The following is a 15,103-nucleotide window of genomic DNA, read 5'->3' as shown; positions in this document are numbered from 1 at the left end:
CTCCGACTGCTACTACTCCTAATTCTACTGCTGCTGCTACTACTACTACTACTACTACTACTACTACTACTACTACTACTACTACTACTACTACTACTACTACTACTACTACTACCACTATTACTACTACTACTACTACTACTACTACTACTACTACTACTACTACTACTACTACTACTACTACTACTACTACTATTACTACTACTATTACTACTACTACTATTACTACTACTACTACTACTACTACTACTACTACTACTACTACTACTACTACTACTACTACTACTACTACTACATTCTATTTCCTGCCCCATCGTTGGTTTTGTTTATTCACCTTAACTAAGCCATTCTCACATCTCTCATTCGTCCATAGTGTTTCATTCATCGTGTTTTGTTGATAAATGGGAAATCCAAAACGTCCACAGTGTATGTCTCCGTTCAGTAAATTGAAGCTTACATTTCACTACTTAATTGAAAAAAACGATAAAATGATTATTTGTGCTGTTTTATCTTCGAAGTATACGTTATCAAAGAACTGAAATAGACCAACTTACTGCATATTCTTTGTTCTAAATGGTGAAATGATTTGATTCCATAATAAAATCGACAAGAACTTCCTTCATTTAGATAAAAACATAATGTGAGTAATATGATTTATATATGTAAAGACATCTCAACAAACATAACATTTTGGCCGTATAGACCTTTCTGCTCGAAAGAACTACTTGAGATCAATTAGAGAGACAAAACACTAAAATTGCAAACGGAGACATAATTCAAATGATTTGGGTGTCCGTCTGATTCAATGCAATTATCAACTCACCTGGTGAATCCAATTACTTGGAATGTACAAACAGTCTCCGGGTTCCATATCAACAATGGTAAAATTGGCCCCCTGGAGTGTAAAGTAGTGGTTCAAATCCACGCTGTCGACGTCCATGTAGGAATATCCCTCCTTCAGGGTATGGATTATACTCTTGAGACAAAATAATAATGAATAATGAGTTTAATCAACATTGGCTCCGAAGCAAAAGAAAATGTAATATCCCATTACTACAAGAAGTGATAATTTTTCCATCTTTTTATGATAAAAACAAAATGATATCATTCATTTGGACATTCCCAAGGCTTTTGACTCAGTTCCTTAGAGATTGTACATTAACTGAAGGCTTCTTGGATAGGAGGTCATTAATTGGACTTTGCAAGATCATTCTCTTCAAATAGAAGAATTATTGTAGGAACATTTCGTCCAAATGTTTTGAGTGTGTCCAAACCACACTGACCTACCCTCCAATTTTATTTTTAATCACTTGTGTCTACAGACCACCCCAAGCTAAAAGAACAAACTGAGACAGAATAATTTTGCTGGCGAATTTTCTGGGTTTTTTATCAAAAGACACCGCAAATAAGCGAAAACTTTTTATCGGGGATTTTAATATACATTTTGATGTTGATAAGAATATTATTATAAATTATTATGCTGCATGAACATGACTTGACTCAGTTAGTGACCTCTCCAACTCAATGATTGGGGCACATCTTGGACTGGTTCATCGCTGATACACCCTCGCTTGTTGAATCAATTAAAAATATCAAAAAAGAAATTGCAGACCATAATCTGATTCTGGTAACTCTCAAATGCATCAAAGAGAAAGAAAAGAAAGCCAAGATAGTGTCTAGGGATACCAAAAGAATAGACATTAGTTCCTTAAAAAATAATCTGTCAGAGGAACTAGGAAGAATGGCTATATATACCATCAGCCCAGAAAACGGACGACGTACTGCGCAACCTCATCGACAGGCATGCGCCAAAGATATCGAGAGTAATAAATCCCAGGAAACCGTCCCTGTGGTTTAACCAGAGTGAAAACAGGTAAAAGAGGACTGCGGAGGCATCGTGGAGAAAATCGGGCCTTGCGATTGGCCGACTGATATATATATTTATATAGCAAAAAAGAATATATTTAAAAGCAAATGCAAAAGAGCACAAAAGAAACTATTATAACACGAAACTATCATCAGTGAGGGACACTAAGGATTTTTTCTCTGTTTCAAAGGAACTTTTAGGGGAAGGAAAGGGCATGTGTCTACCAACTAATATCCCGGTAGAAAAATAGCCGGGTGAATTTCCAAATTTCTTTTCGGGAAAAATATCGAAAATTCGGAGCAATTTGGACTTCTTACAAAATGAATATATATATATATTTCCACCCTTTTTCGTGTTCACAGGGACTCTCTTGTTTTAAAGAAACAACCGAAGAAGAGATTTCTAAAATAACTTGTTCATCTTCCTCGAAGTCATGTAATTTAGATTCTTTACCAACTAATATTTTGAAATTATGTCTTCCTGAATTGATTCCTTGCATAACTCACATTATAAATCAGTCACTTATCCCAGGACAAGTCCCAGATATCTATAAACATGCAATTGTAAAGCATCTCATAAAAAAGCAAAACCTCGATGTAAATGACCTTAGTAACTACCGTTCCGTCTCAAATCTGCAATTCCTTTCTAAAATCCTTGAAAAAGTTGTACTCAGACGCCTTTCACAAAATCTTCAAGAAAACAATCTATGGTAAAGATTTCAGTCAGCTTATCGTTCTTACCAAGGCACAGAAACTGCTCTGTGCTGTGTTGCGAATTATTTGCTTGATGTTTTAGATAAAGGTTCTGCGGCTTTTGATACGATTGATCACGGCATTCTCATTAAACGGCTTAATATAACTTTTGGCTTGTCTCGGACTTTCTTGCAGTGGTTTGAATATTATTAAGATGGCAGAAAGCAACAGGTTATGATTTTAGATAAACTTTCTCGTCAACATACATTGTCTTTTGGTGTTCCCCAAGGCTCTGTTTTGGCTCCAATTCTTTTTGTTTTGTATACTTCTCCGTTATCTAATGTCATCATTGGTCATGGGCTGCGCTATCATCTCTATGGAGATGATACGCAACGTTATGCTACTGATAAAACTAAAAATCTCCAAAATATTGTGAAACGTGTGGAAGAATGTGTGACGGATGTAAAAGAGTGGATGGATGCAAACAAGTTGAAAATGAACGAGTCAAAAATGGAAGTGAAGATTGTGAGAAAAAGAGGGCAGTTGAAGGTGAATGATGGTCTTGAGTTGTTGATTGGGGATGAAAAGATCAAAGTTTCAAAGACTGTGAAAAATTTGGGTGTCTATTTTGATTCAGAAATGAGAATGTAAGCTCACATTTCTGCTCTCTGCAAATTTTAAAACTTTCAATTGAAGAGCATCAGTCCGATCCGTCAGTATATTACAATTGGAACATGTAAAACATTGGTTGTCTCCCTCATTTTTTCGAAACTAGATTATTGTAGCTCCCTGCTTGTCAACTTGCCTCAGTCTTCTATAAAACAATTACAAATACTGCAAAACAGTGCAGCAAGATTAGTTTTTGGCAAACGAAAATTTGATCATGCAACCCCTTTGTTGGCCTCTTTCTACTGGTTGCCGATTGAAAAGCGCACATATTACAAAGTAGCGTGTCTTGTTTATAAGTGTTTGACTGGTATAGCACCGGCATATCTCAGAGACCACGTGGTAATGTGTAAATTTGAAAATTACACTTTAAGATCGTATAATGACCAAACGAAAATTTCAGAGAAAAGATCAAGAACAAAATTTGGTGATAGATCGTTTGCTTGATCGGCCGCAAGATTTGGGATGAACTACCACGTGGTCTGAAGGAGTGTAAGTCTTTATCAGCCTTTAAAATGAATCTGAAGACACATCTTTACTGTATTTGCTTTTATTTATACTATGAATCCTTGATTTGGCTATGAATTCATTACATTATTTTTCATCACTCAAAATTGATAACTTATATTGTAAAGTGCCCAGAGATTGTGTTTTTAACGAGAATGAGCGCTGTATAAATGTGTATTATTATTATTATTATTATTATTATTATTATTATTATTATTATTATTATTATTATTATTATTATTATTATTATTATTATTATTATTATTATTATTATTATTATTATCATCATCATCATTATTATTATTATTATTATTATTATTATTATTATTATTATTATTATTATTATTATTATTATTATTATTATTATTATTATTATTATTATTATTATTATTATTATCATTATTATTATTATAGGAATTGACATGTCAAACTTTAGAATTGTTATAATCATGAACCCCCACCCTCAGAGCAGCATCTTGGGGCCCGTTCTGTTTATTTTAGATATAAATTATTTACCTGTATTTATCAAATTCAACGTGTAAAAGATTTACCAGGTTCTAGTGATAGATCATAAGCAGATGGATTGAAAAAAATAAAACTATCTTCATTTAAGTACAGAGAAATTAGAGGCGACCTTATACTTTTATATAGAATTGTCAATGATCTTCAAAACATTAACGATAAACAACTTTTTGATTATATTTTGTGACATTCACATGATGTGCAAACTTTCAGATATTTATCACCAGAAGTTTTAACAATACTCTACAATACTCATTTCTCAAAGGTACAGTCAGGACATAAAATGAACTTGATTTTGATTTTTAAAATGCTGACACAATAAATGCTTTCCAAAAAAAACTATTAATAGAAAAATCAGTGACTAAAAGTACGTGTATATTTTGAATGAGATGTGTATTTATCTTTGTTTTGTATGTATAACGTTGTATAATTATTTTATCCACCATGAATCAAGATGATCATTTCTTTTTGTGTATCAACTACTGGATATATATATATATATATATATATATATATATATATATATATATATATATATTATATATATATATATATATATAAATATATATATATATATTATATATATATATATATATTATATATATATATATATTATGGTCGTCGTCATTAAAGCACACAATAATTAAAGTTTATATTCAAGTAAAATCATTTTGTAACGTTTTCACTCACCCCTACTTCAATAGTATGTGAATTCACTAGTACTACATGTTTCCGACCTCTATAGAGACAATTTATATTGTCATAAGGGTCCACATGGACAACAGATTTGGTCCCACCACTACTCATCCACATAACTGTCATACGAGGTTGACTTGGTAAAATGCATTCGAGATACTGAGGATAAGATCATAGAAGAAATATATAAATACATAGTCGTTCATCATGATTGTCGAGATGGTGCCAAACAAAAAGGTATGCTTTCAATAATCATATTATACATACAGTCTCATCCAAACACTATCAAATACGTTTGTACGTCCAATTCAAGATAATATCAGTTCATGTGTATGAAAATAATTTTTAAATCAAATTTTATAGGTAAAATATATAGGAAAATTTTTGTAAAACTAAATCACTGAAATAGGCAATAATTTTCTTACAGTTTTTTTCGTACAATAATTTAGGGCGACAAAATGTATTGATTAAATCTTAAATATCCTCTTTTGTCCATTTATCACTAAAAGTAAATATGATCAAACAACAAATATTGGGTATTGCAATTTACAACAGGTTTGCATTTAAATAATACAGACCACTTAACACTCTCACATCTGTTCGACTACTGGGTCATGAGTCATCTTAATTAAAGCAAAAACTCATCTTTACAAACATCTACCAAGACACACCACAACATTAGACAACACAAACACAACAACGTCCAGAAAAACGTCATCTGACAGAAACACAAGGACGCCAACGATTAGAAACTAAAATTGAAGAGAGGAGAGGAGGAGGAGACATAGAGGGAGATACGGGTTACCTGAAGTGGAAGAGGCAATGACAGATCTTTCCTCAAAAATGACGGCACCTTTTCAACAAGGTACACATCTTCTGAATTATAAAGTTTTAAAAATTCATGCAACTCCATCTTTATCGCTGGATTTGTTCTATTTTCCTTCTTTCTCGTTTCAATAGTAAAGAGATGTCCATGGTTTTCTTTACGGAGACTGACTTGAGATAAATAACCGTCTGTCCATTTGTTAAATACAGGGTCAGATTTAACTGCCCGCTTCATGAGAACAGGTTTGGAGCGAAGGAAATAATTTGAAAAGAAATCAGTGGGTTCTGGAAATCCATCCACTTGTTTGACGTTGGTTTTGGTTCCACTCTCTCCAAAAGGTTTCAGATGGCCCTTGATGTTGTTGTTGTTGTTACCTTTGCTTCGGTCGTCGTTGCTGCTGATTTCGATGGTTTTGACAAAATGACCACATGGTAATGTAAATATCAATACCAACACAAGCACAAGTTGAAATCCGTTGTACATGGCCTCAAAACTGTCACTATTTTGTCTGCGTGTAGGGTGATGTATAGAACAATGAGATGTCTTCGAAAGTCACATTAGACGCTTTTAACAACGAACAATGTTTAATATCTTCGCCTTTGGAACGAGTAAAATATTTAAAAGATTAGTTTTCTGATTGATTAAAAAAAGTTATGTTTTTTACAAAACACACAAACATAAGTGTCAATAGAAAAAATAACACATGTGTAAATCCGGTATACGTAGACTAATGATTACCAATATCTAAGTTTGGGCTGTACGGTGGTTCCCATCACGCTGCTCAGGATCTTGCCCTGATATGCACGTATTTATCCTAAATACCATCCGGCCACCACGGCCTAGAATAGAACAACAGTATGTCAACGACAATACTTAAATTCAATAACTTGCCGTCCCATCAACCACTCCAACAATGCTTGAGAGAGTCAGTAGCGGGTCCAAAAAGATTCAAATAGACAATGCAATACAAATTCAGGTGACCAGACATGACTGTTATCCCACAATTTCAAGTATGCTCAAAACTCAGCTTTTATTAAAGCTATTTTTTTGTTAGGAGCATTAACATTCTCCCCCAAAAGCAACACCATATTTGTCCTGGAGCCCAATCTTGTGGATTATCAGGTTATAAGTTATACTGTTGTCTGGAGATAAAGGCCAACTCTGGGCAAGTAGGCATTTGTCTAACGAGCTTGAGAGTATAAGAGAGATGCTGAATGTGATGGACAACATTGAGTGGGTTGTTACTCATGAACATTGAAAAACACAAGTACAAAATTGACTACACCACGGGTTCCAGTTATATTCCTGTGTCTCCAAAAATGTGCGGGAATACCAAGATTGCAATGAAGCAATAGGCAGTAACGATCTACCACCGGTGAAATAGTCATTGCAAAAGAAAAAAAACAAAACACTTTCAAGAGTATCCATTCCAAACAAACACACTCTCGTCCTCGTTACGTGATCAAAGACGCAATGTATTGCGTTTGAGGAGCTCCTACATAGAAAGTACAGAGTTTGCCATAGCTCTGGTGACAGATCTTGTACGCAATCTCTCTCTATTTGGAGGTAAAACTTCATGTTGGACATCTGGGAGATAGTTAATGAACTAAAATTAAAAGACATATTTGACATGAGAATTTTAAGAAAATCAAAAGTTACAATCTTAAGAAAAATAAATGTTACATTACAAGAGATGATTTATTAAGTTATTATAATATCAATACAATATGAAGAATGTGATTTTGAAATATAAAGGGAAAGTTGATCTAAACTATTCAGTCTTCAATCTGGACCTAAAGCACTCGATGGTATGAGCTGTTCTGTAAAGAATGAAAAAGAATTCCAAACTGATCATCTACCAAGGAAATTGCACGTTCCGAAAACTTAATTGTGGACATTTTTTCAATCTAAACTGGTATGTTTTGATGAGCGAAGAGTCCAGATGGCCTGGACTCCAATATCAATGACTTTATGTATTGTTACCATATTAATCAATCACAGCTCCCAGGTCCAAAAACATAACACAATTTAGAAAGCTACTGGTTAAGACTGTGCAGTTATTTATTCATTTACTTATTTATATATTTATTTATTCATTATTCTTTTTTTTAAAGGTCAATATCCCTAAACTTATGTTTATTGTCGTATGTAAAAGATTCAGATACACCTAAACTGGCAAAGTGACGACAAACATTGGGTGTCTCTCATTCCTGAGGTTAAAAAAATAAATAAAAAAGACTGTGCAGAGCCTTACTCTGTTGGGTTCAATCATGTCATACACAAAAAGTTGGAAAGGCTGTACCTAGAATATCAGCAGAACAACTCGTAGGGCGAAATCGACTTCTTCAGTCTCTGGCTGACGGAAGGAAACAGAGTTGGTCAGTTCTGAATCTCGCTATCTCTAGAAAATTGGAACTAGACCACGTCTATTTTATGAGAAATAATTGTGGGCATTAGTAACATAAATCGTTAAGAAATGAGGTTGGACGGCTTATTTTCTGCTAATGTAAAATGCCTGGACCGTAAGACATTAGAGTCTTATGTCCCTTCAAATAGAATGCGACGACAGGCTTGGCAACGAGGAATAGTTTCCATTCTACAGCTAACCATTCAAACAGCTACACACCCATGTTATTCCTAACAATAAAAGAGTCGATGTTACTGAATTTATGTCCAGAGTTTGCCGGCTACAGAACGGAAGATATTCAACGGAAGAAGAGATTTCCCTCAGTTTGCAATTTGAATCAGATTTGTAACTGAAACAACAATCTGGCGCCAGATAAATAGTTACCACGAGGCCGGGTGATCAAATTCAAGACTGAAACTTCTGATTCTCCCCCAATTTAGATTAGGGAAAGATGAAGACATCGTCTTAGGAAAGTAGTAACAATATCAGGAAATTTGTGTCTCTCTGGGATCTGTTATGGAACTTGAAAAGTGTTTAATTTCAGTTTGTTCAACATAGCAAACATGTTCTTTATGATGTTGGAATACGTCAACGATAAGGTCCTCACTTATCAGATTAGTAATCAAACTGACCGCGAGAACATGTGGTAGTTTTAAATAGAGGTATCTTAAGACGAAAAAATCAAGAAATATTTCCACTGGTTTCGCCCGATGCGCACTTTCCTACTTGCGAACAACAGAAAAGTCTTTATTGCGGACCAGTTACTTCCATATGACATAATTTCCACCGTTTGGGGGTTATTCTGAGCATCACGCTTACCCTATATGTCTATCTCAATGGAAGAAAAAATTCAACAGTCACCTGATTAAATTAGTGGAGCGCTATGTACTCCAGACGATGACCCAAATTATAACGCCAAACAGGAACAAAACCACTCTTTGTCCTTACATTATGGACAGCACGTATCTTCTATTTAATCAATATTTGCTTTTCATTTCGTATTAAATTAGTGTCATTCGGACAACCTCCGTTTAATATAAAGTCAAATGAAAAACAATTTCTTCCTACGAATAAAAAAACAAACTTACAATTTACACAATTTAAGAATAAAACTTAACGCTCAGTGTCAGGTTTGTTCCGAAATGATGAGAGAGTAAGAGATTGTGACAACCGTTAAACTGTCCGTCTAAAACGAATTGGGGGAAAAACATCACTTTTCTACCACAACAATTAACGATATCTTGACAATTTCACAGCTGTAAATCAATTGGTGATTATAATGTGAGATGGACGATTGGAGTTATTAAGACCCAAATCTGTCTCTAACATCTGTGACTCTAGTTTGAAAACAGCCAAAGACATTCACACACACAAACACACACACACACACACACACACACACACACAGAGTCAACAGACGCACAAAGATACAGAGAAGGAGTGATAGATAGATAGAATAGATAGATAGATAGATAGATAGATAGATAGATAGATAGATAGAAGAGATAGATAGATAGATAGATAGATAGATAGATAGATAGATAGATAGAGAGAGAGAGAGAGAGATATTCTGATAAACATACACAAACATAAACACAATAAATTCATTTTTTTCATAGAGTGGCAGATAGCACTAACTTGTGCATGACAAAGCTGTTGCTCTTACTATGAAATCAAAACAAGTAAGATTACTAGGTAATTGGTTTTTAATGCTAACCACTATAGTAGTGGGATTTTTCTTTTATCTTTCATGTGTGTATAATTAATTAAGATATCCCAATATCTTACTTAGATAATTATATTAAAGATATTTTTTGGGCACGTTTTTGAAAGTATAAAACATGACTAGTCACATATTCAGAACAAAAGATACACAGTATAAAATTGTTTTGTAAAGAAATTTATGCCGAAAAAGTAACACAAAACACGTGGAATTGGTACACTCGCGTGAACAAGCACTCTCTGCACATCTCTCTCTCTTTCTCTCTCTCTCTCTCTCTCTCTCTCTCTCTCCCTCTCTCTCTCTCTCTCTCACTTTCTATCAATCTCTCTCTGTGACATACACACATATATACACACATATACACATATATTCACAACCACTCTCATACACGCTTACTTTACATATACATATTATTTCGTCGCAACAGGATGAGCCTTTTCGCAATCCATTTCAGGACCAAAAATGATGTCACCCTTTGTTTTACGATTCAGGAAAGTGAGTGGAGCAGCCACTTTTGTTGATAATAACAAGGAATGAAGTGAGCTCCCATTGCCGCGGACATATTTATCTTCTATTGTTTTCTGGCACTTTTCTACTTACTTCATTTGTTTTTGTTTGACAGTGACATTTTGAAGCCAACCCGCACAATTTTACAACTGTCATGAGATTGATATTGTTAGTATGACGTACAAACATACAACAACTGATATCCCAACAGTTCCAGAACATTGTTTCATTATCCGATCCATCTTGAGCATAAGAATATCTAGAGTTTATCACAACGAAAGGAAAGTCTTTTGAATTTATACCGCATAAATCATGAGTTGAAAGCAGTTGTGACAAGACTCAAATCATCATCAAGTGAGATAGCTCAGGACTCTGTTTCTGTATCTGTATGGTTGGCGCTGAAGAAACCAATGGTCTGGTTGTATTTCAGCGGCGTCCTCATTGGGCGCGGGCCCATGTCAGTCGGGCCTTGAAATCGTTTAGGTGTGGTGCCATGACGACCTGTTCATCCAGCCGATTCCACTCCGAGATAGTTATAATGAAGAAAGAATTTCTGTAGTTGTGTGTTCTTGTATGTGTTATTTTGAAGCAGTTCGAATTGTTTGTGAAGTATCTCTCAATGGGGTTTTCGGTTATGTGGTTGGCAAAGGTGAGTGCTCGGATTTTTCTTTTGTTTGGTCTTGGCGTGAAAAAGGAGTCTACCTTTATTGATGGTATTTAATCTGTTATAATCTTGAACATGAATGGCAGACGGTTTCTTTTCTTCTTTGTTGGAGGCTGATGAGGTTTCTTTCTTCTAACATTTTTGTCATGCATCCGGGGGTTCTACTCTTATAGTTCCCAGTTATGCACTCTCTCAAATTTTTGAATATCCTCTTTCAAGTAGGGGTCCCAAGCAACTGCTCCGTATTCCAATTGTGATCTCACAAGTGCGAGGTAGGCGTTTTGTTTGCATGACGTTGGGGCGTGGCTAAGATTTCGGGGGAGAAAGGCGAGGGTGGAGTTTGCCTTTTGGGTTATTTTGTTACTGTATTCCCCATGCCATGTCCTTTGAGAAGGTGATGCCAATGTATGGGTTATCGTCGACTTGTTTCAGGACCGTGTTGTTTAACTTGTAGGTCTCATTGTACTTTTTAGCTGTGCTGAGGATGTAGCATTTGTTTGCGTTAAATTTCATTCTCCAATCATTAGCCCACTGTTCGAGACTAATCAAATCCTCTTCTATCAAATTTTGATCGTTTGCAGATTTTATTGGTCGGTATATTAGACAGTCATCGGCAAATAACCTAATCTGAGATTTTACTCGTAGAGGTAGGCCATTGATTAAACAAAGAAATAGTATGGGTCCTAGCACCTTTTCCTATGGTACTCCCGTTATGGCTGGACATTCATCCGATGGCGTGCCGTCTAAGACTACTTTCATGGTACGTTTTGTGAGGAAATTAGATAACCACGATTTCCGTAATTTTCTAGTTTCTGCAGGAGTTTTTGGTGGGGCACAGTATCAAACGCTTTGGAAAAGTCGAGGATGCCGATGTCTGCATCAGTGTTGGCATTCTGTAGTCTCAACAGGTCGTTTACAACTGTTAGGAGTTGGCTTTAAAATGATTATCCTTTGCGAAACCCATTGTTCAGGTCAGTTAGGATGTAATTGTTCTCAAAGTGGTTCATCATGTTCTTACAGATTATATGTTCTAATAGTTTGGATATTACAGACGTCAGTGAGATTGGACGGTAGTTCTCTGCTTTATTTGTGTTGCCTTTTTTTAATACAAGTGTGATGTTTGACTTCAGCCAGTCATTAGGGAGCATCCCGGTGTCGACCGATTTTTGGAAAATTATGCACAATGAGGGGGCCAAACTCTCAGCACACTCCTTTAGTACTGTGTTGGGGATGTTATCTGGACCTGACGCCTTAGATGGGTCGACGTTTTTTAGCAACTTTTCAACTCCTGAGATGTTTATGTTGATATTAGTAAGAGATTGGTCACACCTCTGTGATGTCGGTGGGATGGTTGTATCGTGTGGATCATGGGTGGTAAAGACAGATTTAAATTGATCCAAGAGGATCGTTGCTTTATCCTTCCCCTCAATGTACAGGGTTTTATTTTCTTTCAATGGGGCTACACCAATGGAATCTTTTTTCTTGCTTTTTATGTAGTTCCAAAATGGCTTGGTATTGTTTGTTTCAAGTCCTTTTTCTATAACATTGTTAATGTGCGTCCATTCTGCTTACCATATTTCACACCTACTTTGATGCTGCAACGATTTATATGTATCCCAGGTTCCGCTCAGTTTAGCCCGCTTGAATGCTTTAGCTTTGCGTCTTAGTAGTGCTCGCATTTTCCTGTTCATCCACAGCAACGTTTTTGTATTTTTATGTACTTTTTGGGGATTGACTCCTTGATTGCGCTGAGTAGGCAGGAGTGAAAATAGCTCCACATTTCATTTACATCCATACCGCTTTTGTGCTGTTCTGTGATCTCTGATGACAGTCGCTCGATTCGTTTTCGTAGTGCGGCCCAGTTGGGGTTGGTTCATATAATTGGGGTTTAGTGTAGTTCCAGTAACAACGCAGGCATGATCTGATATTCCTGGTTGTGATGTTGTTGAATGGATCAGTGATGGATTGGATACGAAAACAAGATCTAAAATATTATCACCGCGTGTGCATTCTTCATGAATTTGTGTGAGGTGCGCTACTGTTGTAATGTCGATGAGGCTTTGCTGTATTGCGCGCTGTGGACAGGCAGATAACGTTTTTGAACCGACCCAGTTTATATCAGGACAGTTAAAGTCTCCTGTTAGAATCATTTGGTTTGGAGTTTTTTCTGAGTTGATTATTTCAAGCGTTTTTTGCAGTTCTACGATGTCAGTTTCGTTTCGATGGGGCTTGTAGAACGATCCAACAAGGATGTTTTTATGACCTTGGATTTTAACGTTTACCCAAATTATTTCACAGTCAGTTTTGAACTTGGTTTGCTCACAACGTGTGTGCTTTCTATCAACGAGTATGAATACCCTACCTCCCGGTCGCCTGGTCTCATCGTCTTCATTTTCATTTCCGTCATCTTCTGCTTCCTCTCTAGGTAATTTTCTGTCATTCCAAAATACCTCGTATTTTTTTGGAAAATTTCGCAGGACTTAATATTGTCCTTTAGCCATGAATCTTGTCCATAGACAATGTCTGGTTCATGTTGGTTAATGAGTGCACAGAATTCAGCTATTTTGTGTACAATGCTAGAATTTTTAGATTGTTATTAGTAGAATTACAAGTATTGCATTTTGATTTGACTGAGTTGTTTTTGATGTTTTCTTTGGCTTCTCTTTGTTTTTGTTTTTGTTTCCTCCCACCTTTATTTCCTCTTTTTGTCATTTTTCTGTATGTCTTGACTAATTCAATAGATCTCAAAAGGTTTGCTATTTCTAAATTTGGTGTATTATTAATTGTGTGTTGTATTGTACGTAGGTGTTGGGGTGAATAGTTATAACAATAATTAGGTGTTGTCATTCTCAATATTCATAGTCGACCGTTGTAATAAGATTAAAATAGCTCACTGATTTTTTCCTTAAAATCGTAAAACTTAAACAAAAATGGTCTTAATACATGATAAAATCTTGCAAAAATTGATAAAACTTTAAAATATTGCTAAATTAGTTGTTTAATGTTGAGCATCCAATTTTAAGAATAATTGTCCATTCTCTTGATTTTGTGAAAACTTCTTTACAGTTGGAGGTTTGTAATGTGCACATTTAATTTCGCGATTAAGGTCTTATGGGTCAATTCATACTCTGAGTTACCGCTAGATTCTGTATATCTTCTCTACTTCTCCAATTTGTTCCAGCTTCTACAACTGTTTTGAACGTCTTCCTTAAGGTAAATGGGAAATTTTCTTTGTGGGTAAATGACCGATGTTATATCTTTTTTTAAGGTAATGTGGAGCTTTTCAATCACAATTGTCTTTTTGTCATTCTGGCTATTTTGTCATGAGATAATCAAGAGATATATTTCCTCCTCCTTATGATTTTACAGTGCAGTTGATTTATACAAAGTTGACGCGTTCAGTCCTAAATTGTTTGGGCTCTAGGAATCAACAAATTGGAAATCTTAACATCTCTCTTCGCACTCCTTTGATCAGCTGTTCCAACAAACTGTCCTCACCCATGGACCTCAATGATACGAAAGTAACACATTAGGAATCAGACCTGGCGTGAGATAAATATCTGAAAATGGGGAACGAGACAGTGCCAGGCAATGCGAGAAAGAAAAATGCAAGAAAGAACCCAATGAACCTGAATTTTGATCCCCAGTCGAGGTTGGCTGATTTTTTAGGATGTATTTTTTATTTCTTCCATTGTTCTTCCTGCTTTGCCTGGCACTATTTCATAGAGACAATTATTCAGATCTTTTTCAGATCTTTATCTTATTCCAGTGCCTGCTCCATAATCTGTCACTTTAATAGCAATGAGATATATGCGTGATTTTAATTCCCTAGAGTTTCATCCAAAGATTTTCTATCTTTTGATTTCAGTATCATTAACTATATATTATTTATAAAGCATAGAGGGAAGTTTGCCCCAGTTTTGACCAAACTGTAAGCCTTTTTAATGCAGATCATATTTCCCTAGATGGGAAATGAAATCTGTTAAGAGGCAATATTACAGCAAAAGTGGTTTTTGAATGGCCCGT

General features: G+C 35.4%; 1 protein-coding gene across 1 annotated transcript in view; it reads right to left on the bottom strand.

Moving 5' to 3' along the window:
* LOC144959059 (uncharacterized) overlaps positions 1-971 on the bottom strand; it is a 2,162-nt gene extending 1,191 nt beyond the window's left edge. The window contains exon 1 of the mRNA XM_078891415.1: positions 824-971. Within this exon, the coding sequence (XP_078747541.1) occupies positions 824-940 (117 nt within the window). The 5' untranslated portion in view covers positions 941-971. The remainder of the gene's footprint in view (positions 1-823) is intronic.
* Between the last annotated feature and the right edge of the window lie 14,132 nt (positions 972-15,103).

This window comes from Berghia stephanieae, chromosome 13 (assembly GCF_034508935.2).
Source record: "Berghia stephanieae isolate SIO BIC M18660-M18661 chromosome 13, UCSD_Bste_1.3, whole genome shotgun sequence".
NCBI classification, from domain to species: Eukaryota; Metazoa; Mollusca; class Gastropoda; order Nudibranchia; family Aeolidiidae; genus Berghia; species Berghia stephanieae.
Note: the sequence above shows the minus strand (reverse complement) of the source record. Positions and strands in the feature narration are given on the sequence as shown.